The following is a 27,920-nucleotide window of genomic DNA, read 5'->3' as shown; positions in this document are numbered from 1 at the left end:
TCATTTTGAGAGAAAAATATCTGTCCCCCTGAATCTTTCATCTGTAAGCTTCTTTGACTCTTTAAAACAAGAAAGAACTCCAGTCTCTCCTCCAGAATTTGAATCTTCAGTTAGTTAAGTTGCCATAAATCTTGATTTAGGTCTTTTGTCCTGCTTAAAAAAAATGAACACCTTCTTCAATCATCCCTTATATGGTTTATTTCTTCACTTTAGTCACCTCTCTCTCCAGCACACCAAACCTAAGCACAATGCCATAACCGGATCAGCAAAGAACAATTCTATCGTCAACAATCTGTAGTTTACTTTCATTGTGGATATGTACAAATGAAATTGCTTTTCTAGTAGCTTTCACTGTGCTTGTGGCTCAACTATAATACTTAATATTTTAACATGAACTGCTATGTTTCTATAATCCTGTATTTATGTAATCTTTGTTGGGACTATGCAGCCCAGGCTGCCCTTAAACTGGTAATTGTCTTGTCTCAACCTCCCAAATGCTAGGACTATGGGCCTATGCCACCGAGTCTGGCCTTATCCATGTAATTTTTAAGAGTAAAAATCACAATAGAAACCTTTACAATTAATTTTCTTGGGTTAATTTCAGTCTCTTGATAAATTTAAAAGTTTATTGTTGTTCATTTTTTTTACCTATCAATATTGAAGGTTTTTCTCGTCTACAAAAGTCTCCAGAATTGATCCCACTGATCTCATTGGCCAGGAAACACTCCTCATGATTTTTGGGACAGCCAGCCATAAGTTTGGTGCTTGGCCAAATTAGTGATTAAAGATTCTCCCAATATTCCAAAGCAAAACTTTGTGTGACAGATCCCTTGATAAATTTGATTTGTATTGTCTCTGGCCTTCAAAGCCATCCTCCAAGAATAAAGAGAACTTTTTCTCAGGAGACTTATGATCCTTAAAAAATACTGAAGCTGGCTTTTTCTGACTTGGCCTTAGATTAATATGTTCAACTAACTGGTCATGATCATTCGGTGAGTATTCTACAGTATTATCATAGGTTTTAGACAACTCTAAATAATTTGACTCTGAAGTTCATTGTCAGAAGTACCTGAAAATTGAAGTGTTTATCTCAATTAATGTTGAGAATAATTATGAAATTAGACTATACATGAGTTAAGAATTATTCATTTCTCTTAAAATTTCTGGCTTTTAAACTCCAAGTTCTGTTGGGAAATCTTTTTTGGCTCCTTTCCTTTTGGTCCTAGATATTTTCACAAAATGCAAACACATGCAAAAACATTGTAATAAACCTCAGTGCTCAGTCATGTTCAGTAAGACCTCAAAAGATGTTTGCTTTGAATTTGGTTCTAAGGATGGGCATACCTTCATGAGAATGGAAGATCTTACTCTCTATGATGTGGTTTGGCCCTTTCCAGGGTCCCAAAGTAAGCTTTGTCTGGACAGCACATTAAATTCACTTTTTGGACTAAGAATTAACAGAAAATGTTCTTCCTATAGAACATCATAGAATTTCATCTTCAAAGGGGTAAGAGTTTTAGGCCACGAAGGAAAAATTGTGCTGCATCATTAGGCCGGCATTCTGTGTCCTATCTTAGAAGTACTGAAGCTTTCAAATTGTGATTTATTAGGTTAGAGGATCAGGTATCACTTTGTGATTTTGTCCTAAACAGTTTTATTCTACTGAATGGTCTGTAAAGTTTATCCTATGTACCAATGAAACAAATTCCTACTGGATAAATTCTCCCTGGAGTGAGAGGGATTTATTTCATCAGTTCATGCTCCAATTTTCTTGGACTAAACTCGGTGAATGAATTTGTAGATAAACTTTTAAGACTCAGCTGTTAGAGTCCAGACAGTGATGTACTCTATAGTTAGTGGAATATGATTAGAAAGAGCTCTGTAAGTAGCTCCCTCCATATCCTTTCCTACTTTGTTTCCTTTCTAAGTTTTATTCAACATCCTGCTAATAATGCTAAAAAGAACCTGCTGGTCCTACAAAGAACTTGTGACTTTGATCTCTTCCTAGCCAGACCATTTTAGCTGGTGGACCTAAAGGTTTCTTTTTTTGGTAGGTAATTTCAGTTGGAACATATTCTCTTCTTTTTATTCTTATATCCTACCATTAGTTTAATTTTGTTTACCTATGATTTGGGGGGGGGCATTATCCAGCTCAAAACAAAGGCTAATCTTGAAAATATCTTCCTCTGTTTCATATTCAGATTTGATTTGCTGCTGATCCTAAGTAAATTTAAAATACGACTTTTCCCCTATCTCTTGCTGCTAGACTCTTCTTGATTCTGTCATTCTGGAATATTTAACACTGTTAAATTCATTGTCTTTCTATCTTCTAGCCATATCTCCTACTGTATTTTACTCATTAAATTAGAAATTTGTACTTCTTGTAATAATCCTCACTCATTCAGTAACAGCTATACAGTGACTCAGGAGTGCCAAGATGGTGTTCAGATGGTGAAGAGATTAATGTGTCTACCATCTGGAGCTTCAATGGTATCCTTAGACTATCCCAAGGCAATGCCTCTCCCCATGGCATAAGGAATCCGTGGGATGAAAGAGATATATCTACCTGGAGCTTGACCATGTGTTGGGTGCCATGATCTGGAATCCCTTCCACTAATGATCCTAAACCTTCTTCTGGGAACTGTGTGGGCCTCTTTTCTTAGTTTGTTGTCTCCTATATCTCACCTCTAGGCCAAAGAAGTGTACAAATGGCAGCTGTTTTTTTGGGGTGACTAGGCAGGTTCACATGTGCTCACAAAGTTCCTGTGGTGCTGGGCTGGGTAAGGGAGCAGAGATGTGGGATCAGTGTCAGCACTCCCTTGCTGCTCTGTCTTTTCTGCCAAGTGATGGTGTAGAAGTTTTAAAACTACAATAATTCTAAAGCTGAAGCTGGCCTTCCAGACTGACAGAACACATTTTACATAGTATTTCTTGCAATGTGAATGTGTTTGAGTTCTCATCCCAGGCTCCACAAATGTTGAGGTTGGTTATGTGGAGCCAACAGTGTAGTAGAGACCACTTTAGGTCCATGCAGCCAGTGGGCAAATTTTCTTACAGTAGGGAGCACATGGAGGGTGGGGTTGGGTAAGACATGAAGGCCCAATGAGGTAGGGTGCGGGCAACACAGAAATGTGGGTGTGGGGAGTCTTCCTAGAACAAATGATGTCAAAGCAGAGACCCGCCAAGAGTAAAATCTGAGAGGGTGAGATCAAGAAGAAGGCATGGAATGTACAAAAGAATGGCTTGAGAAGAGAAGGAAGGATGGGGCAGGAGGAAAGGAGACAGAGAGACAAAGAGAGGAGACACTGACTGCTGGGGACCTAGAGGTTCCTCAGTGTGACTAGACAACTGGGGAGGTTCTTGAGATGAAGATGGAGAGATTGTCAGGAGCCAAGTCTTTTTAAGGATGATGCCTTACTACTCCCTGAATCAACAACTGCTTTTTCTTGACTTTCTTCATTTGCTTTATTCTAGTTCTGACACCTCACACTTTAAATTTTTCCTTTTGTCAGTCAGTCTTTCACTTATTTTTCAACTTACTCCTGAAAACTTATTTGTATGTGAAATCATTCAATAATTACCTGTCATCAAGAGAGTGCAAGGCCTTTCTAATGAAAGTGATACAGAAATAAGAATAAATTAAGAAGTCGCACTTGATTTCCTCATAATTAGGCCCCTTCCTAGCTATGTTATTAAAGAGTTAAGTATATCTCCAATTTCCATAACTTTCATAGTATTAGATTATTTTTCTGTATTTCATTCACTATAAATTTCCTTAATACTATTGCTAATATTAATTATTGTGATTAATAAATGACAGCCGAGTTTGTTCTTGTCTTATTTGCTTTATAGACATTATTTCATTTAATCTTCACAACAACCTCTGAAACAAATGGTGTTTCTTCTTTTATCAGTGAAGAAATTGAGACCTACAGAAGTTGGAAACCTGATACAATATCCATGAGCAAAGTGTTAGGACTGGAGTTTGAACATGTTTGTTTGACTCAAACCCTCTTTTCCTACTTCCCTAGGACACTACCACTTTGTCACGTTCTGACAGTACACAAATTCAGGCCTAGTCTTAGTCTAAAGGCTGGCGCATATTAAGCCCACATTAAACAGAAGAAACTATGTACACAGGGACAGGTGGTGAGTTTGGATGGCCTAAGGGGAATGGCCTTTTCAAAGTCCACTAAAGACTGTAAGAAAAACTTCGCAGATGATAACTGTAATAATTTGAATAAGTTAAGGACCCTTTTTATTTTTCCACTGGAAGCCACTTCTTTTGTTTGTAGATTACTTCTTTTTCTTGGACAATCAGTTATGTGTTTATCCCATTTCCCTACCAAGTCACAACTCTTTTAGTGACAATGTTTAAAAATGTCTGCCATCAAGTTTATGACACTATAAGACTTGGAACTTAATTCTACAAACAGCATTTTCTTTGGACCATTTACAAAATAAAAAGTATTCCCCCTTACAATCATAAATACATATTTGACTTTCAATGTCCTCTTGTGTTGATGCTGGGTATGTGATGCAGGTCTATAATTCCAGACCTGGGGAGGCTGAGTCAGGAGGATCATGAGTGAGGACTACATAGTGAGATCCTGTCTCAGAAAACAGCACCCCTTTATTATAAGGACTGCGTTATTTACATTTACAAGTCAATAAAGACTTTTTATAAAAAGTGTTGATTAATCTATAGCTCTTAATTGTGTATTAAATAATGCTGAGGTGTCTGAAATACGAAGCTGATCATTTTTGTTGTTGAATGAAAAAAGAAATCAGAGGCATATGTTCAAAGAAACATGTGTCCTTAAATGTAGAGAAATGCCTAGTAATATTACTTATCCGAAAAATCAGTCACTTTTCAAATTAAGGACATGGGCATAGGACATAAGAGACTTAGCCCTTGGTATTTCATGGCTTCTGGTTTCAGTTTTCTTCCACGTTCCCATCTGAGTCACAGTTCAGGAAGTTGGTCACCTTAACCATTTAGTAATTTTGCAAACACAGGTTAATTAAATTTTAAAAGAATACATTGTATGTTTGGTTTAAATTATGAGGCTCAAATTCGTATTTCACTGACCTTGGAGAATTCATCTGGACTTTACAGATTCCAAAGTGACATGTATTGATTTAAAAACAAAACAAAACAAAACAAAAAAATGCTTAATGGAAGAGACTATAAAAGCTCAATTACCTCAAAAGGTAAAAATCAAAGTTGCCAACTGATTTTGATGGGGTCAATGTTATAATTATATTAGCGTAAGATTAAATCAGAGCAGTAAGAGTGTCCCTTAACTTCTTCTCTAGATATATGACCAGTCATTATCTCTGTACATTGACCAAAAGATTTGGCTCAAGAGAGATTAGTTGTATGACCATGGAGATAAAGACACCAATAAATAGAGTACTATAAGATCTTGCTGTCACTTTTTAAAAGTTTCATGGTGACCTTACAATTATGCCTACAAAATATAGCTTAATATCAGAAATGGATGTTTGTGTATTTTAAAATATCTCTTATTGTAAAATTAGATACAAATTTAGAAAACCACTCAAATCAAATGTATGACTTAAATAACTAACATAATAAAAACATCACTCAGGTCAAGAAATAGAACAACCTCTATTCCCACCATAAATAAAAACCAACCTAACTTTTATGATAATCAATTGATTTCATTTTAAAAGCAGTTTTATCTCTAAATATGCATCCCTTGACACTATAACTAACCTTATCAACTTTAGAAAATCAGATACCCCTTTAAGTTTCTTCTGCTCCATAGACTTTTCTTCCTTCATCTCTTGCATTTCTTACCACTTATCTGTTAGAGAAGACAGAAAAGATTTCTTTAGTTGTAACTTTTTGCATATGTTCTCTTCCCTTGCATTTGTTTCAGGTTCATTGCTTCTGTCTCTTCTGATTTTCATATATTTGGTTTCCTTTGGCTATTTTTGATATTTGCCACTTTCCCTAAAATTCATTAAAAAAATTTTTTTTCTTAATTTCTTTTTGATTTTTCAACATTCCGTCTTCACTTATCCTGTTTTTTTAAGGCATTATTTATTGTTTTTGCTTTTGTTCCCTCAAATTTTGTATTCATTTCTGAAAATTTTGAAAATCCTCTACTTCTTCCTTGAGTTCTAGATCTTATTATATCTTAAAAGGCCAATTTTGAATATCTTATTTTTCAGTAATATAAAAATAAACAGCCATAGCACCAAATTTCCAAATAATTAAAAAATATTTACTAATACATTTTTATTCATATTTCAAGGTGAAACTTCTATTCCAGAATTATAAATAAGCCTCAATTTCCTTGTGGACTTATTGAGCATTCAGTAAAAACTACTGGTTGTTACTGAAACTACTCACTGGTTTCTAAAGGTGACTTAGCTCTTTATCCTAATCTAAGTCTTTTGATTTGTACAGGCTCTGCATATACTCCAAGTCAACTAAGATCTACTATTCGTTTCCATTCATTCATTATCCATTCACTATGAGACACTTATATTTTTCATTTATATCACCAGATCCTGTACCAGGAAGGAAGCAAAATTAATTAAAAAAACCTTTTTTTTTGTGCTCCAACACAAAACATTTGGTAAGAAAGAAAGACTAAATAACCAAAAATTAGAGAATGGTATGTGCTTTGATAAAGACATGCACATAAAGCTTTTTTCCCCTTTGTTTTTTTAGACAGAGTCTTGCTATGTAGTCTAGGCTGGCCTCCAACTTTTGGTCCTCCAGCCTCTGCCTCCTAAGTGCTGGGATTACAGGCATGTGGCACCACACTTGAATGCACATAAAAATTTGAGTGAAGGGCTAGAGATGGTTTCCTGACATGAAAGATAGGGTGGAGGTACAAATAAGTTTCCAAGTAGATGGTAGGAGTGAGGAAGCAGGGCAAGAGAGATCTGGAAAGTTCATAGAGCTGTTCATATTTTGACAAGATAGGGGACAGAGAAACCAATACATGAGGAGATCATGAAGATACACATATTTAAATATAGCAATACTGCACTTTATAATTGCCTAAACCCTTGATGTTTTCAGTAGTCTTTCACATCTACTACCTCATATGAAACACAATTCTATGGTTCTATTGTCTGAATTTCATAGATAAGGATATTCAGCTAGACAAAATGTGATTCTTCAAGAAGTCATATCTGAAAACCTGCCGTATTGGCACGGTAAACCACTTCAGAAAGAATAAATGATACTACTTTTTGTATATGATAATAGTAAACTAACATTAGCATTGATATGAGAAGTTAATCAACAGATAGCAGAGAAGTTGCATAATCACTACTTCAGTGTTAAGTTGATTTTTCTTAAAGGCAATTAACTAATAACATATACTTTGTTCTTTCAGACAGTGAAATTTAAAAAATTAACAGCAAGCATCTATTTTTCTGGTCATGTCTCCTCATGGTTGTTCCTTCTTTTGTCCAAGTCTTTACTCTCACATTTTAAACTGGATATGAAAAGAGAGAAACACCATCTATTCATATTTGTAGGTCTGAAAACAAACATAATTTTTAATTTATTAAATGAATCAAAGACTTCAGAGCTTTTAAGAAATTCCTGAAGTTTTCAACCTGCACTCATTTTCCCACCAATCTGAAATAGGTATTACTACTTGTCATCTTGAGCACCAATGGTATTTGCTGCCCATAGAATTTGCCAAGTTCTGAAAGCCAAATTCCAATTTCTTCACCATCTTTCATAAATTCAGTCACCTTGGGTAACGATGCAATGAAAAGGCACAACATATGGACCTTAGGTTAGTAGATAGATTATAGAAACTTGTAGGGAGTGACACCTGATGTTGTTATTTCTATATCTGAAGCTATGTTACACATTTTAGTGGATGGTATTTTTCCTTATAATTCTTGTGATTTCATATGTCTGCTCTCCTGTGGTAGAAGGGAATTTTGCACAAAATTTCCCTTTTTTTTGGTCTAAGTCCACGTATGCAATGACTAAAGCAGTTCCCAACTCATTAGTATTCTCAATACATACTTGTTAAATAAATGAAAGAGCAAGTGCCTTTTCTTCTTCTTTTTTTTTTTTCTCATGGTACCTTGGTTTTAGATGCAACAAGTATCTTTTGCTCTAGATTCTAATTACTTATCTATCTGTTTTCTCAACGTGAACTTTTAATAAAGTTCTCTTTCAACTCATTGTAATACCTGACTCAGCGTGTGGCACTCAGAAGATGCTTGATGCATCCTTGTGGACTTGGGTGACATTTTATGGGTCGTTGGGGTTCAGAAATGCCTTGGTCAATCACACTGAGCTCCCATCTTTCTATGGGTCACAAATACCTTAGGAATTTTGCAAGAGAGTGTTTTGTTTTAGCATTATCTTTTAATTGCATTTGGAAGAAAGATCATTTTGGTAAAGTAGGGTTCTCATGGAATTTTCTTTGAAGGAAATTAGTACCAGAGATTTTGGATATATAATGTTTGTGAGTAAATGTACCCTACATTCAAGTGCCAGTCTGCTTGCATTTTGTCTAAGGATTAGGAAGACATGAATGGAAAATTCTTATGGATTAAAAAAAGAGACATGCAATTGTGAAAAATGGCAATGGATTGAGGAGAGTGAGGATCTAGTTCTCTGTCTCTAGAATTCCTTTTCTAGATTCTTAACTGAGAGTGATTCTTAACTGTAAAATAATGGTGTCAAGAGGCTTTTATACTAGCCAACGTTGCATTGTGATTGATATATTAAATAGTAATCACTTCATCCTCCTTCCCTTAAACTTTTTCTGAGTTTTACAATGCTTTCTAATTCATATTTAAAACATTTTTATCTCAACTGTTATTATATTGGTAATTCATGATAAGTGAAACCATGTTTCAGGAAATACTTTTTTTTTTAAAAATAGGTATAGTTTCCTTGTATCCTGCACTTTCCCTCCTTCACATGCCCTTTTTTTCCTCTTTTGTATCCCCTTTACCCTTTTTGTTTTTAAAGGGAAATTACATGTGGTTATTTTTTATCTGTCTTCAAGTGATTATAAAAATATTATGCTGTTAGAATTACTTGATATTTAAAATGCCAATTCTTTAAAATTTAAAAAAGGTGGACTGAAACTGAGATAGCTTTGTGCTTGGAAAGGAATTTTTGCTAGCATTTTGGCCATCCATGTTGGAATAGGAAATCTGAGATGGACATAACCCATCAAGTCTCTTGAATTTGTCCATCTCTTTTGACCCTAAGAATCAAAGATCCTAACTTCTAATTCTTTTCTTTGTCCACTTGACCTTGTGCCACATTTGGAATCCTCTCTGTAATATAGTCACTTCTCTGTGTTTTCCTCCTAGAGCCCTTGGTTTTGTGCTTTCCACTCATTGGTGCCACCACTGTCAATGATTTTGAAAACTTGCAGACAAATTCAAATTTGTGAAACAAATGGCACTGTGTAGGTTCCTTCTATCAATCTAAGTAATAATCAGAGACAGATTCTCCAAAAGATAATGATATTTACCTGGGAATGGTAGGATGTAGTAATGGGAATACAGTGCTAAGTAAACTATGGGTGTATTTGAGGATGTTGAGGCAAGGGAAGTTTTAAGGCAAATGGGAGAAATTTATGTAAGCTACTTAGACACAAACATCATTGGTCTTGGAGACAATGGCAGGGGTTGGCATCAGTTTATTGCTATAGGTGCCATTGCTAAGCAAGTACTCTGGAGAGAACATCTGGTTTGAATTGTTGCAGATTTGTTACACAAATCTGTGCATACATGTGAGCTGTACAAAGCAGAGATTGTGTGTGTAGGAATGAGAAATCTTTTCTGGGCCTTTAGAAAGTCCTTATCTCTGATAGGCAGGTATGAGTTCTCTCCTTTTATAGCTTCCCAGCTCGAGTTTTTTCTGAGTCTGACAAGAAGGATTTCAACTTGGTATCATCGGCATTTATACTTCTTTTCTCTGGTGTGGATGTTTAAAAGACCTGGCACTGTGGGAAAAAGTCAGGGTGCCAAGAAGCTGCTTTATTTATATTTGTTCATCAAGAAAACCCTCAGATCCTCAGGTCTTAGCAGAAGACTGTAACTGTTCAGATAAATTGGGAAAAACATTGCTCCCTAGCTCCAAGGAAACAAATCTCTCTCTCCAGTGAGCTGCTGGGAACTGCTTTCTAATGCTGTCTTATTGTTAGCCCTCCAGTGTTCAGAAGCCTGCCAGGCAGGCTTCCCATTATGCTGGCTGCCCAGAAAGCACATCTATAACTCCACCCTATTAGCAACTGAGGCAAGGGAGAAGGAATAATTAGCACTCAAATTATTAGCACTGTTGTACGGAAGAGCCCATAACACTCTTTGGGTAGTTCAAATACAGGGAGATAGTATAGAAAGTTCAACTCTAAGATATTTATCTGAAATAAGTTTCCAGCTCTCTCTGCAATTTGAGTTAAAGTCCTCACAGTTTGATTTTTCTAAACAGTTGATGCATTAGTTTAAGAGCATAGAACTATCCAATCTCTCTCAATATTTTGTCCATTGAAAATCCCATAAGCTCGGAAGCATTTGGAAACGTTTAAACTGCGACATATTGATTTTTCACTAGTGGAAACCATGAGTTGGGAAGAAATATTACTACCTCTGTGGTTTGACCTGTGATTTCTAAGTTTTTAGCTTTTTGGCATTTTACCACTAGTTTAATTTTTATTTTGACATGAACATACTGCCTTTCTCTACCCCCACCACAACCTCCCCCTTTTCCCAAGTGTTTTGGATCACATATCAAACAAATTTTAAGCTAACATGAAGTTAATTTTTTTATAATAATTTTTTTCATGTCAGCAAGGTCGAAGAGAATCAGATTGGCACCCACTCCCAGAAATGCTTTGTTTAGCTCTTTGACTAATAATTTTACTCCACCCTACTGCACTTCAATTTCTCTATTAAATTGGCCTGAGGATATCTTATCCTCAAGTTGTATTGAGAAAACAGACCAATGGGATAATAAATATGAGGGTCCTTGAAAAATAAAAAAGATTCTGTGGAAACAAATGTAAGCTTTATTCACATTTGTTTAGTTAACTTTCAAACACATATGGTATCCTACAATTTTCATTTCATGATATCACAGAATTTATTTCCAAATGTCTCTGGCTACAGAGTATGAAAATATAATTTATCCAAACCAACAACTGTTTGACAATTTGGGATACATGTTTAATTTGATGTTTAAAATTTCTGTGATTTAAATCTCATTGGTTATTAGAGCTTGTTGAGTGCTAGTAAAAGGCACAAACAATGGAGGATTTACTAATTGTATGCTAGCAAGGTGTGAAAGACTAAATAGAAAGACTGACTTTAAGGGTAATGACATGTTTTCTTTCCACAAATTATTTTTTAAGTCCAGGTGTTAATTCATTACACAAATTTAGAACAGATAGAATTAGTGGCTTCTTTTCTTCATCTAATTTTAAGAGCATATTTACAAAATTAATAATGGAAAATTTTATAAACTTGCTAGAATATATATATATATGATGTACTTAGCTATTCTAATTGGCCATTCCTCTTACAAGATGCACAGTTGTCTTGGAGAAATTAGAATCTCTATGAAAGAGTAAAAGGTTGTCAGACCTCACCCATCTCCACTGAGAAGGTGGGCGAAGAGAAAAGATTTGGTGTTGCTCTCAGATCTCACTACTATCCACGAGTTTTTCTTCCCCTTCTGACTTTTCCAACCTCTTTTCCTCCTTGCCTCTAGGGAGAAGCCTCCGGTGAAGGACACTCATTGAAACACTGCATGGAAGAAGTGAGTTTTAAGGTGGCCTTACAAACATAGTCTGAATCAGTCTATCATGTAGGTTGAAACACACATTTGGCCTTTCCCCATATACCAATCAGCTTTCTAATCCACATACGTTCACTGGTCATGTCCACAAAAACCGAGATATCAAAATCATGTTATTTACATATTACACATAATTATATATTATTTATAATCATATTTATTTATAGCTTCACTGGTGGAGAAATATTACATATCAATCCAGTCATCTTGGACATGAAGGTGAAACCACATGAACCAAGAGTTATTGTATGTTTTCATACTGGGCATGAGCAAAGAAAGAAAAGACATGATGTTGCTCTTATCGAAAGAACTATCTGATACTATGTCAGCATTCATTCATGTGACATTTAAATGTTCATCAAAACATTATTTGGAAAGCTTCTCTGAAGTGCTATCCTAATATTTAAAATGCATAGTAGAATTCTCTGGAAAACCTCTTTGGATTCTTGGATTTTTTTTTTTTAAATATTGAAGCAAGTTCTGTGTTGTAGAACTTTGAGCTGACTGCATAGTATTTGAGAACTGCCAGAAGATTTGGTGGACAATGTCCAGAAGAGTTGATCTGAAACCAAACTCCAGTGGCCACTAAATGTGTCACCTCAATCTGCTGTGGTTAAAGGGAAGTGAGAAGCAGTTTGGTGATAATGCCACAGCAGGACCAAATATTTGACTTGACTGTTACTTCTCAACAGGAAAGTGTCTATTTCTCTGCTTATTCTTGCATGTTACGGGTCCATTTAAAAGACTGCATGTGCTTTCCAAATAGGCTATGCAGTTCATGCAGTTGTCAAGAGTAGCATACCAGTACTTAAATTCTCAATTGCAGACGGGGAGCAGTGTTCACGCCTGTATTCTCAGCTACTCAGGAGGCAGAGATCATGGTTTGAGGGCATTCAGGGGAAAACCTAGCAAGGCCCCACCTCAATCAGTAAGTCAGGCATGGTGGTACTTACATGTCATCCTAGCTATGTAGAAGGATTGTGGCCTGAGACTCACCCTAGGAAAAAAATGTGAAACTCTACCTGAAAAATAACTGAAATCAAAAAAATACAAACAAATAAGCAACAAACAAACAAACAAACCCAAAAAACAAAAACAAAAAAAACCACCTCAATTGCTCCCAAACATCACTTGGAGAGGAAAATCAGAGTGCATAGCACCTCTTTACAGTTTGCATACTTATTCAGAGATGGCTGAAGATTTGCCAAGGGCACATGGAGAAAGAGTAACAAAGATAGAAAACAGTAGTTAGATCAGTACTCAAGTTCAGTTTAGAAATGTCAAAATATACAGGGCAGGAAAGTGTAGGATTGGAAAACCAGCCCGAAATTTCAATTTAATGAATTTGATTCAGAGACTGAGCAGAATACTTTAAAGCAATTAATATTGCCCGAGGATAGAAAGACATTATTTTTATGGTGTTCCTCAGTAGGCACTCCCTTTAGAATTTTGTGGCTGCCTAAGCATCCACACCTGTTGGCGGGGCTGGAGGTGATGGTAATCCACTTCCACAAGGGTAGCTGATACCTCTTCTCATGTGCTCCAACTAGCTCTACCTTGGAGAAGCAGGGCACACGGGTGCTGCTATGGGAAATGGGCTGTGTACCAATGATAGAAATGTTAAAGTTAATAGAAAAAACACCTTATTTCCTCTGTAATCACCATCTGAGTGTGTATGCTGTGTGTCAGTACAACCGTTTAATGCAGGAAACGTGTAACAAGGTTCTGGAATTCATAAACACCCTTGGTTCTGAGAAACACTGCTCTTAACACATCCCTTCCAGTATTATTTCTAGCTACAGGTCTCGGAAAGTCCCTAATTTTGTACACTGCAAGTAAAGAAGGCAACATTGTTCTCAGACTTTTGTTTACTCAGCTTCTATCAACAATTTTTTTTTTTTTGCTTACTGAACTTACACAATCTCTTTAGTACGAGATTCATTACTGACTTTCAATTTGACTTTTGCAAGTCCGTGTGAACCTTCCCGTTTAAGTCTTACCTCTCTTAGTGGTTCAGTATCATACAGTATTTTTATCTAACATTGGTTGATACTTAGATTTTAGCTCATTCTCAAACCAATAGATGATCATAATTTACAGTAAAACTGTATGACTTTAATAAGTGATTTATTCATTTATCAAGAGTCAATTTCTTTTTTTATTTCCTTTATGCATAATAGTCAATTTGTTTTTGCCAACTTTCATCTATTTTGTCCTTAAGAAATATACACTCAGTCTCTTCTCTTTTGGGAACATGTTTAGAACGTGAGCCATAAAATGACATTATTTTTTTCTAACGCTTTTATTCTACTTTTGCCCTTTTCTTTAGGTTAGTAAAATCAGCAAAGAACAATATTTGCAAGTCTTAGAATTGTTGAAATTAAAACTGAGCTAGCAAATATTTGCTTTTATTTAGTACACACTAAAATTCAAATAAACTATAGTGTTTAAATTTTTAATATATTTAAGTTTTTTCTCAAACTTTGAACAACTCTTTCCAGATCAAAGTCTCTGTTTTTTTCTCATCTAGTCTTACAATAAGACAGAATCAACCACAGGATACAAGACAATTTTGTTTAGACATAAATAAAAAAGACAATATGGTCTCCCTTAACAGTAAGGCCGAAATGCAATTTTTAGTCTCTATTTTCTATTTTTAACATATTTTTTCAAATTAACATTTGTATTTTTCAACAGATTAAAAAAATGAGATATTGTATAATAGTCTACTTTCCTTATTCTCAAAATAGTTCTGGTAAGTCAAAAAAAGAGATAAGTTTAAAAAAAAAACATGTTCTTAAACACATGTTTAAAAAGAACACATGTTCTTTACATGTGTTGCTCATGTCAACCCAAGATAGTAATAATAATTTCAAAATATGGAAATTTATGATTCTTTTAAAATCATAATACTAATGTTCACTCAAAAAATGTACAGAATTGAAAACAACTTATTAAATTCAAACCACGATTGCCATTCCTTTTGTAAAGAAGCTAATGTATTTAAAATACCATTTTACCCAGATGACTAATTGAGAATATATTAGCTAAGAACTCTAATCATTAGCGAAATATAATAATTTAAATATATACACATTGGATAAATATTATCAATTTAAACAGCTAAGAAACTATAAAGAACTAAAGATGAAAGTCAGTGATTTTTTTAAAACTTTTAAGAAAGCAGTACAAAACAGCCCCTATGCCTTCAGGAAGTTAGTGTGAAGGCCAGGACAGCACATAAGAGGAGTGTGAGCTTGCTCAAGGCGTCGAGTGGCAACTTCACAATCTCTAAGGGTGTCAGACAGGAAAAGAAGCACTTGAGGCTTGCAAGCCTCTTTTCGAATCTGTTGAGCTTGGTTTTGCCAGATGTACCATCTGAACTGGAAAGGGGATCGATTTTGTGCAACAACATATTGTAGAATCATTCCTTATGCCACTTCTGGCCTGTCTTCTTCTGTGTTGTATGCTGTGTTCTCTACTGTAATGAATTCCCACCTGTATTTCTGATGGAGGGTATGTGACATAATCACTTACACAATAAATAAAAGATAATTTACTTTTTAATCCTTCACACTGATTTACTTTTTTAAAACTAAAATAACTTATTTACTATCACAGTTTCATTCCCTTTAGGAAACTATGAAACAAGGTTTTATTCAAGAAAATTCTATTTTGTCATTGGCATTCATTAAGAATAGATACACATTGTTAAGTAACTTTTTTTATTGGTACTGGGGTTTGAACTCAGGGCTTTGTGCTTCCTATAAGATGCTTTCCTAGAAGGTGTCCTACCATTTGAGCCATGCCTCTAACCCTTAAATAACAATTTTTAGAAGGTTACTATCATAATTCTCAAACAATCAAATAGGAAATGCTAAAATGAAGTTATAAATAGATGCAAAAACTGCGAAATTTGAGTCAATGTAGGATAATAATCATGGTAGTCAAATGGATGCAATTTGCATTTATATAAATGAGAATCATTTGCACTGCTATTATTTTCAACAAATTATAGAGTTGTCAAGTATCTAAAATCCGTGAGAGACCCAGAGCCACTATAGAAACAGATGACTACAGGGTAAGCAAGAAAAATGACTTATTTTTCATTGGCTACACCTAATAATCTTTCATCCTTTTAAAAAATCTGTACAACTTTACCCTACAATTTCTTTGGAGAGGAGAGCCACCAAAAGGAATTAGTTAAAAAATGTTACAGTACCAATGCATATGTATAACAGCAAATTTGCCATGTTAATTTATTTAAGTAGTTTGCATTTATTTTTGTAATGTTTTTCAGAATCTAATATATTTTTCTAATTTCGTGATTGCTTCTTTTTTTCTCAGAACCTATTAGTTAAAACTTATAGCCAGTTGTGATAGCCCACGCCTGTATTCCTTTCCCATCAGGAGGCTCAGATGGGGGTAAAAAGTTAACAAGACCCCATCTCCACAAAAAAGCTGGGTGTGGTGGTCCATGCCTGTCATTACAGCTGTGCAGGAGGCTTAGGTAGGAGGATCATAGGCTGGCCTGGTCAAAACATGAGACCTTACCTAAAAAAGATAACTAAAGCAAAAAGGACTGGGTTGTGTCTCACATAGCAGAGTACTTATTTAGCAAGTGTGAGGCCCTGAGTTCAAATCCCAAGTACCATAAATACCTTATAGTTTCCCAAAGTTAGCTAATTGTTCTTATGTTTTAATTGCCAGAAGCAAAAGAAGTGGCCTACAGAAGCATAATTTACTAAATAAATTATGGATTTAACTCAGATCATATGACATATCTCATTAATAAACACAAAAAGAAAGTTATTTGCAAACTTTGATAATTTAAGTTTATAAATTTATAGGCAATTTGACTTTAATAGAAGTATAAGATTAGTCCTTTGTCAATTGAGTCAGTCTATGAAGTGTATCTGGAGGAGAGTGTAATTTTATTTTGTTTTATATATACCATGCTTCATGGATCCTTGTTTTATAGGAATAAAATGAAAGTCATTTTCCAAAAAATGAAAACTATGTTTGGTGCATTTTGTATATACTTACACCCAAGTGAAAGAAATACTCAGTTCAGAAGTAAGATGCCCAATGATGAAAATTTGAACAAAGGATCATTTTTTACTCTAAATTATACTGAACTTCCACAACCACATATGACACAAATCATTGATTGATTCTATTTAGAGAATCCCCAAAGAAGCTATCCATGTGGAATAACAATATTGTTGAAGTTTATAAAGCACTTATTCTTGTTAGCAGATAGAATGATATGTTGATTCAAGGCTGGTAACTTTTCCATATGATCCATGTCACTATTTCCCACCACTCCTAATCCCTGGACATTTGCTATACTTAGACTGAAAGTGTTTTAGAAAAAGAATGAATGACATTTCTTCTAAAACAACCCAGAGGACTTGCTCTTGGGAATATAAAAATGTTCATACTATACTAAGGCATAGTTTAATATTCCTGCACAAAATTTTTGAATAAACTTAGCAGAGAAAAACACATCAGCTCTTGTTTTTAAAAATGTTCAAGCTAAGCTAAGCTCCTTAACCCCATCAAAAAGAATTATATGTCAGACAAAGGACTGAGCGCTGGATAAGACATAGTACTGTCTGCTGACATGGATAAAGCAAACAGGTACATATGATATTACCAGCTCTATTAAAGGGCAAACAAAGTAAAACGTTTATGTCATCTATTAATAGTAATATGTGCTCTATCTTTAGGATTTTAATAGTTCGGCATTTTAAAGTACTTCCCAAACTACATTTTTGCTGAACTAATGTTCCATTTGTACTTCATATAATTTGTATTAAATAAAGAATCGTTGAATGCTGCTTATCTATTCAGGAGTAAAGCCATTAAAACTGGAAACCAATCAGTAGTGTTGTTTTACATTCTGAACAATTGTGGGAAAAATTTAAAAATTGACTTATTAGTCCTATCCTTTGTTATGAGAAAGGACTTTAGTACTTAGGACAAATAACTAATTAGCCAAAACATTTTTAAATTAAAAACATTGCTGTCTTTGGTCAATTTAAAATTTTCTGTCTTAAATGAGAAGCTTCAGCCACTTGATTTCATCTTAGAAAAGCAAATATATCTTGTGTGTGTGTGTTGTGCTGGGAATTGAACCTAGGACCTTACATATCTTGACAAGTACAAAACCATTTGAGCCACACCCTCAGCCCTTTTGTTTGCATTTTGTTTTTGCAATTGGATTTCACTAACATTGCCCAGGCTGGCCTTATGCTCACGATTCTCCCGTCTTTGCCTCACGAACAGCTGGGATTTCAGGCATGTGCCACCATACCTGGCAAAACCATCATTTCTCTTATTTCTTCTTTAAATATTGAGACAGTATGTTTTATTTCTGAAAAAAATGCAGTAGTGTAATAGTCCCTCTTGTTATATGAAGATTTTTGACATTTTATTTCTGACATCCTCTATCTAGTTATAAAATTTTAAACCTAAGATCTTTCACATTTATGCTGCTGCTTTGGTATAGCCCTGAAAGACCAAATCTAATAATTGATAAATCTTTAAGAACTTAAATATTAAAAATATAGCATGTCTTTATATGTGAGCTGTATATTCTAAGATTTAATATCTTTAAAATGTTGCTGACTTTTCCTTCAGTAGCCCATACTGTTCCTGTCACATTCAACTTGTTAGAGGAATTGGGACTTAGACATGGGATACTTGCAAAATACTAGACATTATATAGTCTAGTACCTTCACTCTCTTCTATTTTTTAGGTAATAGCCCCATGCTACCTTATTTTTGCTCATTTGTCCCTTTGACATACTGCCATCACTGTGTGTGTCTGACGGGGGGTGTATTTGAGCACTTTTACATTCTGGTACCACAATACTCATGCTTAGCTTGTATATTTCCTGCCTCAGTCGTAGAATAAATACTTTCTTCAAGAACTCTGATTCTTTCATTGGAGAATGGTATTGGAAACCAAGATATGTTGGCAGGTATGTTTGTTGTTACTGTCATTACTCATTAAGTCCTCTCAGTTTCCAAAGAAAATATATGTGCACATAGTAACTAATGTATACTTCAACATGTATAAATATTTCAGTGTATAAGCATTTGTATGTATAGAAAGCTAAATATAGTTCATCTTGATGTCTTCAGCTCAAATACATTACACATGGCTCATTCCCATCGGCTTTCCCTACTTATCTATATACTCCTACCTACCAATAGTAACATTGAGAGCCCTGGCTCCTACCATCTGCCATCCATTTACTTCATTGTTGAATTCCAGAATACATGCCTTGTGGCTCCAGAATTTTAACCTGTACACCTACAACAACTTTAATGTAGAGTTGTATATGCAGTTCCTTTTGCCTTTGATCTCAAAGACTCCAGTCACTTCCAGAATTACTTAGGTCATCATTACTTCTGTCAGTCCCTTCAATGAGATTGTTTTATATATCCTTTAATGCATTTATATTTATTTTTTAATGTTTTGTCTTCCATCCTGGGATTCTCCTACTTCCTAATTGATTCTTTTTTACTTTAACACATTAAGATTTACGTTGTAGTATAAAGTTGTTTGAATTTCAACAAATGTTTAATGTCTTGAATATACTATTGTAATACCATACAAAGTAGCTTCAGTACCCCCTATATTTCACCCACTCAACTTCTCCCACTGACACACCTTTTTAAAACTTCAGATTGGGACTGAACATCTCCAGAGATTGCCATTAAAATCAAAGGCTACCAGATAGGATGTTTCTATCATATGGGAACAGTTTTAAGCAAAGTGGGTAGTTAGTATCTCATAGTGTCATATTTCTTAGAGGTTGGGAGTTGTGGGCATTTCTTTTCTCTTACTGGTATATGTCTGGAAAAAGGAAAACAAAATATCTCAAGTTGGAAGAAATAGTCATTGATAGAAGAGGACAATAATGAATGAATTTAAGAGGCAAATGTGAACTGAAAGGTCATATTGATTATTTGTTTTTTAATTTTCAAAATGCATTTGGAAAAAAATTTCTTTACTTATTATTCAATAAATGTAGCTACTTACTTTGTTCAAAGGGGAAACCTGTCCTTCTCAGCTTCATTATACCCTTCCTACTTTCTTTGCAATCTCTCCTATACAAATGCATACTCAATGAGTTCCTCTTTTGTGGCAGGCACTACAATAGATGCTGTGAGTGCGCAGGTGAAAAAAGTTACCCATAACCTCAAGGACTTCCATGTTGTTATTGAGACAGAAAAATATGAAATGGCAGTTATTATATACAGTAATTGTTATGTTGGTGTAATAAGCACTTAAGGAAAGAGGGGTAACTCTGCCTTGGAGGGTCAGGGAAGGCTTCCAGTTGCGGTGACACCCAAGCCTTGGAGGAGGAGAGTTAATGTTTGAGAGAGATAAAGAAATGCAGTGTAAAGTGTCCTGTTAGTTTATTACAAAATATAGCAAAATTGAAGACTTATCAATTAATTGTAGCTATAGAGGTGGGAGTGGTAGATCAGGCAAACAAGTATGAGTTAGTTTTTATCTTGGGACTGATGAGAGAGCCACTGGAAAGTTATGGTCAAGGTAATGATGACATCATACAGCTTCTTTAAAAATCACGGAGGTACTGTCACTAGGGAGACTTAGAAAAAGGTATAAAACTTGGTCTTAGAAAGCTTCATTTGTGCCTATTACTATAATCAAAATCAGAAATGATGAAGGTCTGTTTTTGGTCAGTGACAGGGAAAAAGCAGCAGAGAGTTATATGAAAAATGCTTTCACAAAAATAAGAAATTGAAGCTGGGTGTGGTGGTGTGCACCTGTAGTCCCCACTATTTGGGAGGCTGAGGCAGGAGGGTCTCTTGAGCCCAGGAGTTTGAGACCAAAATAAATAAATAAGGAAATGAGAAAGGGAAGAGGATATGAAGTAATATGCAAAGGTAAAATTGAGTGACATGCTCACTAAATCCTACTCATATTCACTGTCATTAAAGGATTCTTAAACCTTGATGGGAAAGGCACACATTTTATGTGATTTTATATTGAATAACTTGTGATTGTATTTCCAAGAAATAATATCACTATTTCTGAAGATATTAATTGAAGAGGAACATAGTTTAGATATTTCTTATTATTAAGATTCTAAATCTTATTAAAAGTATAATGTGAAAAATGAGTTCAGAATTTTGTATTTATGACATGGAAATGAATGTAATCTTAAAGTTCTTTTCTGTTGTGGGGAAATACTTCATATGGTTTTGAATCTGGAATTTATAAAGACTGAAGTGTTCACCCAAATTGGTGTTCATGATATCAGTACAGAGCTTAATCTAAAGTAACTTGTTCTCTGACAGGATGAATCCTTAAAGCAACTGCAGGTACTTCATCAACCATGGCTTATGCCAAGTGACACAGAAAGTGAAGGAGTAGAAGCAGAACAAGACAAACGTGAGTAGACATTGCTGTTTATTGACAAATGCTTTTACCCAGAGGAAACCCACAGAAAGGTATTTCCTTTCCTTAGCATTAAACAACTTCTGCAAAAAAGTTAGACTTTATTAGGTAGAACATTTCTTTTTTTTTTTAATTATTATTCATATGTGCATACAAGGCTTGGGTCATTTCTCCCCCCTGCCCCCACCCCCTCCCTTACCACCCACTCTGCCCCCTCCCTCTCCCTCTACCCCCTCAATACCCAGCAGAAACTATTTCGCCCTTATTTCTAATTTTGTTGTAGAGAGTGTATAAGCCATAATAGGAAGGAACAAGGGTTTTTGCTGGTTGAGATAAGGATAGCTATACAGGGAGTTGACTCACATTAATTTCCTGTGTGTGTGTGTTACCTTCTAGGTTAATTCTTTTTGATCTAACCTTTTCTCTAGTTCCTGGTCCCCTTTTCCTATTGGCCTCAGTTGCTTTTAAGGTATCTGCTTTAGTTTCTCTGCATTAAGGGCATACCTCAGGTCTATAAATCTTGATTCAGTGATGTCTAATTGTGGTATAGAAGCTCATAAACTGACTTTGGAATTATTCTTCCAACATTAATAAAACCAACATAGGATGTTCATTTGAAATGTCAACCTTCTATAAATATGATAGAATTGTATATGGACAGTTTTTGATTATTTTAAAACTTCAAAGTTGGAATCAGATGAGTATTATATATACAACTACCTTTATCATTTAAATGAACAAATATATGTATATGGGAATTATTCTAAGTCCATACACAAAATAATTTTATTAAGAATTTAAGCCAAATGGAATATATGACTCAATTTAAGTTGGTGGGTTATATTATATCAAAGAATAAATAACTATACTATGGCATGTACTCCAGGGATTTAGTGACATTGCCAGTTACTGGGTTTTTAAATTTTAATTGAAATATCCTTATCCCACTTCCATTGCTGTAGGCTTACAAGGCCAGAAAGAGCATAGACAAGAGAGGGAGGTAAGAGACAGAGTGTTCATGAGGTACAGTCCAGTGTTACTCAGTTGTCATATTCAGAAATACAGTGAAAGAGATGATGACATTTTAGAGTCTATCAGAGGAATCCAATGTTTTCCACAGAAAATACTTTCAAGACTCAGTAAACATTTCTTAAGTCAGAAATAGACTGTACTTTCAACAAGTACCAAAGCAAGAGAATATTTTAAAAGCCTTAAGCAAGAAATTCTAAGTAAAATGGTCTAGGAACAAGCAGCATGGAATGCAAAGAAGAGATTCTCCAAATTGGAGAGAATGGTGGCCCAGAGCTATGGAAAAAATGCAAACACACACATACCTTTCCCCTCCTCTGCCTTTCCGAACATTTAAACGGACATAAGTTCTTATTCTAGAGTTTGTTGGGCCATTTTTGCAAAATTCTTTTGATCCCTTCATAAATTTTGTGTAAAAAAAACCCTTCTTCTTCAACCAACTGTGTATATGTATTGTATAAATGTAGTGTGTCATTTATTCTAGTTTTACTCTGGTTGTTAAGATCCAGCACACAGGTACCCTAAACTGGCAAAACCCAGTGAATAACATCCTTGTAGATTTCAGATTGTTAATTACACGGGCACTATATGCTACAATGAACTAAAACTTAAAAACAAGAAAAGAATCTATCAGACTACTGATAGATTCCAATCTATCCCAATTCCAAATTCAGAGTTATTATTTTCCCTCAAAATCATGTCTCCAATCAGTATCAGGCTAGAAAACATAGGCTAACCATGTAAAGAAGATAAAAGACTCCAAAGCTTTTGAACTCTTGCCATCTAATTGCCTTTGTGCATATTGTCTTCACAAGATTTTGACAATAATTCCAAATTTTCTTCTCTTCCATTAAAATGCAAATTACTTGAGAAAAGTTCAAATAATTGATGCAGTTGTCTTCTTGGGTCCTCAAATCCTCAATAAATATCCATAGAGTGTGAATGAGTCAATGAGCCAATGAATGAATGGATGAATGAATAAATGTCTTTGATAGTTTCCACATTATTTTTTGGAATAGCTAGAAATTTAAAGTAATAATTGCAACTATAATAATTATTGTAAAATTATTTATAGCTCTATTGCAATTTTAATATTGGACTCACAGTTTTAGCCATAGATTTTGCTGACTGGTATAGTAATCACTTTAAAGAAGGCCATTCCTGAACTCTTGCAATCAGACCTAGAACCAACAATACTTGATCTCAGCATTGCTGTCCTGGGAGGTGACCCTTGACAATGGTAAATTGTTTGAAATAAAATCAGTTTTAAAATAATTAGGTGGTAATAAGAGCCGTCTGGAAGGGGAATGCTAGCTAGCATTGTAGCCTGGCTCAGAGCACAGAGATGCAAATATTTGTCAAGAGCAGCTTCCAACAGCCAGGTGCTGGGCCATGTGCAAGTTGGAGAAGCACTGGTATCCCCACTAATAGTCAGTGCATGTGGTTTGTGGAACAGCTGGTAAGATCATAGACATTTCTACCTCTATTTTCTCAGTGAAAGGAAATAAGTGACATAAATCTGTATGAACCCAGCATCTCATTTAGAGTCTACTGACTCATACACTAGAAATTTATGAGTGAGGAAGAGGACAAGCTCATCTTTCCAACAGTAACACCTGCTTCTTAACCAGGCTTCCTATAAATAATGCCTAGGTAATTTTGTGGAATTCTCTAATTTCTTCTGAAACAAAATCATCATGGCAGAAAGTTTCCAAATACTGTCAGAATCCTTGCAGTGATATATATATATATCTTATTGCATCATTTTAAAACAAGATTTTACTCAAATAAATTTTGTAAATAAGCTCCTTTTAAGGAAATATATCTTGGAACAATTAAATGGGTAGCTTTATAACTTTTATTATAAACAAGATAAGCAGAATCCTTGATTAAGTGGATTTTTTTGCTTTGTTTCTAGTAAAGTATAAGTTGGGTGTAAACAAACTCATGTCTAGGTGTGTGTGTGTGTGTGTGTGTGTGTGTGTGTGTGTGTGTGTGTTTTAAACTCTCAGCAGATGCCAGTAATCCCAGCACTCAGGAGGCTGAGGCATGAGGATCACAATTTCAAAGACAGTGTGGACTATATGGCAAGTTGAAAGCCAACTACATACTCAAGAAATAAACAGACAAACTGAAAAGGAAATGAGTCCAAGTGATATTGAGATATCAGCCTTTGGTTTAAGTCCTAGACCTGAAGCCTGAGTGCTAATGTCTGAGATATTAAGTGTTTTGGTCCTGGATCTGCTTATGCTGATCTGACACTATGTTAAGTCTCAGTTTTGAAAAGGAAAGAAAACAACTGTATTCTCCATGTGTAGAGAAAGCAAGGAAGCTTGCTGTCTGTGCTGAGCTTTTGTTGAAAAACATAGTTATCCATAAGAAAACTTGAGTTGAACTTAAACCTAAGACTCCCTAAATTGTTAGGAGTCCTAAATGATGACAAAAAAAAATGGCCATCCTTATTAAAATCCATAGGGTTCGTTTATATCTAAATATAAGAACTGGGCCCTTACAACTCCTAAATACTTAAAAATATTTAATATTCCACTCTTGCTGAAGGTCAAGTGTATAAATCAGTCAAGATTTATAAAAGATATGGAAAGATACAGCAACATGAGGGAGGGTCAGTACACGCTGGAAGCAATTGAGTCAGCATGATCAGGATGGAAATAAGCTGGACAATCAGAAACAGATTATCAAAGAATTAGAGAATTGAAAAAAGAGTAAGATATTGAAAATTCAGTGTGTTAAATAGTTCATCAAAATCTTGTGAAGAGAGAATTAAATGAATGAAAATGGATCTAAGAAAGTCAGTCAGAAAGCAATGAAGAGAAAAAAGATGAAAAATATTACGTACAGGATAAGCATGTGCTATATATTTATATTTATATATACTTATATATCTTATATATGTGCATTTGATAGTCATGCAATTTATATAATATATGAGTATCTTATATAAGATATACATATATTTTTTTTCTTTCTTTTAAAAAATATCTCTTTATTGCTTTTTAATTTCCTTAAAGAGAGATTTTAAGGTAACAAATAATTTTGCAAAAGTGGGTATTCTTTTTGTGCTTCCAGTTCTATTTTTTAAAGTTGAATTTTTATTAGCATATAATAGTTGTAAAGGGAGAACACATTGTGACATTTACATACGTACTGACAATATATCTTAATTAGATTCACCCAATCTGTCAGTGTTCCCCATCCTCTTTCCTCCTTTCTTAGAACAATTTCATCACATTTCATTGTTTTCACTTCACACATGGATATAAAGCATATCCACCATGTTCAACCTTCATCTCCCTCCCCTATTCCCTCCCTTTTCCACTGGTACTTAATCCCAGACAGGACACATTTTATCCTCCTGTCCTTTGTGTTTTAAAGTATCTATTGATACTTCGAGGGGGTTTTGCCTTGGTATTTCAGACATGTTTATATCCTGCTTTAACCAGATTAATGTCCCCATTATATATTCTTTCTCTATTGCTTTGCTCCCCTGTTAAGTTTTACAGTGTAGTACATTATGTTATCTTGATCTACAGATGCAATGTTTCAATATTTTCCATTCTCTAACATTCTTGTTCCCTCTCTTGTCTCCACATGGTCCCCAAGCACAGACCCACTAATGCTCTCTCTCATATATATGCATATATATATTTATGATCATATATATTTCTGTGTATATTTGCCTAATAGGTCTAGCTTCCACATAAGTTGATTTTGTATCCTGCTACTTTGCTGAAGCTGTTTATAGTGTCTAGGAGTTTTTTGGTGGAATTTTTCAGGTCTTTTAGGTATAAGAACATGTCCTCTGTGAATAGGGATAATTTGACTTCTTCCTTATCTATTTATATCCTTTTATTTCTTCTTCCTTCCTTATTGTGTGGGCTGGGAATTCCGGGACTATGTTGAATAGGAGTGGTGAGAGTGGGCACCCTTGTTTCACTCCTGACTTTAGAGGAAATGGTATCATTTTTTCCCCATTAAGTATGTTGTTGGCTATAGGTTTGTTGTATATAGCTTTTATTATGTTGAGGTACATTCCTTCTGTTCCTAGTTTCATCAGAGCCTTTATCATGAAATGCTTTTGAATTTTATCTAAGGCTTTTTCTGCATCTGTTGAGATGATCAAGTGGTTTTTGTCTTTGCTTCTGTTAATGTGCAGCATTACATTTAATGATTTGTGTATGCTGAACCATCCCTGAATCCCTGGGATGAAGCCAATTTGGTATGGTATATGATCTTTCTGATATGTTGTTGGATTTGGTTTGCCATTATTTTGAGGATTTTTGCATTAATGTTCATTAAGGAGATTGACATGTAGTTATCCTTTTAGGATGTATCCTTTTCCAGTTTTAGAATGAGTATAATTCTGGCTTCATAAAATGAGTTATGAAGCCAGTGTTCCTTCCCTTTCTATTTCATGGAACAGTTTAAGGAGTGTTGGTATTAGTTCTTCTTTAAATGTCTGGTAGAATTCAGTGGAGAATCCATCAGGTCCTGAGATTTTCTTTTTGGGAGACTCTTTATTGTTGCTTCAATTTCATTGCATATTGTAGTTCTGTTCAGGTGATTAATATCCTCTTGGTCATATGTATCTAGAAATTTTCAATTTCTTCTAGATTTTCCAATTTATTTGGATATGTATTTTCAAAGTAGTCCCTGATGATTCCCTGGATTTCCTTGGTGTTTTTTATTATCTCCCCTTTTTCATTTTGAGTTTACTAATTTGAGTATTTTCTCTCCTCATTTTAGTCAGATTTGCCAGAAGTTTGTCAATCTTGTTTATTTTTTCAAAGAACCAGCTTTTTGTCTTGTTGCTTCTTTGTATGGTTTTTTTGGTCTTTATTTTATTGATTCCAACCCTTATTTTTTTTTATTTTTCTCCTTCTGCTTGCTTTGGGTTTAGCTTGTTCTTGTTTTTCTAGGAATTGGAGATGCAGCATTAGGTAGTTTATTTGAGATCTTTCTGTGTTTTTAATATATATATACTCATGTCTATAAACTTTCTTTTTAGGACTGCCTTTGCTGTGTCCCATGGGTTCTGATAGGTTGTGTTTTCATTTTCATTAAATTCCAAGAATTTTTTTTATTTTATTATTCATATGTGCATACAAGGCTTGGGTCATTTCTCCCCCCTGCCCCCACCCCCTCCCTTACCACCCAGTCTGCCCCCTCCTACCCCCCCACCCCCTCAATACCCAGCAGAAACTATTTTGCCCTTATTTCTAATTTTGTTGTAGAGAGAGTATAAGCAATAATAGGAAGGAACAGGGTTTTTGCTGGTTGAGATAAGGACAGGTATACAGGGAGTTGACTCAGATTAATTTCCTGTGTGTGTGTGTTTGATTTCCTCCCATATTTCTTCCATGACCCACTGATCATTGAACAATGTATTGTTCAGTCTCTAATTGTTTGCATATTTTCTGCTGCTGCTTTTGTTGTTGAGTTGTAGTTTTATTGCATTGTGATCAGATAGAATACAGGGGGGTATTTCTATTTTCTTATATTTTTGAGACTTGCTTTGTGCCTTTAGATATGGTCTATTTAAGATAAGTTCCATGGACTATTGAGAAGAAAGTATATTGTGCTGTTGCAGGATGG

General features: G+C 34.8%; 1 protein-coding gene across 1 annotated transcript in view; it reads left to right on the top strand.

Moving 5' to 3' along the window:
* C3H8orf34 (chromosome 3 C8orf34 homolog) overlaps positions 1 to 27,920 on the top strand; it is a 408,045-nt gene that overhangs the window by 356,658 nt on the left and 23,467 nt on the right. Inside the window, 2 exon segments of the mRNA XM_074068561.1 lie at positions 11,747 to 11,794; positions 21,179 to 21,272. Coding sequence (XP_073924662.1) covers positions 11,747 to 11,794; positions 21,179 to 21,272 — 142 coding nt within the window.

Source organism: Castor canadensis, chromosome 3 (genome assembly GCF_047511655.1).
Source record: "Castor canadensis chromosome 3, mCasCan1.hap1v2, whole genome shotgun sequence".
Lineage (NCBI taxonomy): Eukaryota > Metazoa > Chordata > Mammalia > Rodentia > Castoridae > Castor > Castor canadensis.
The sequence above is the reverse complement of the archived record's forward strand: the minus strand, read 5'-3'. Positions and strand labels throughout refer to the sequence as shown.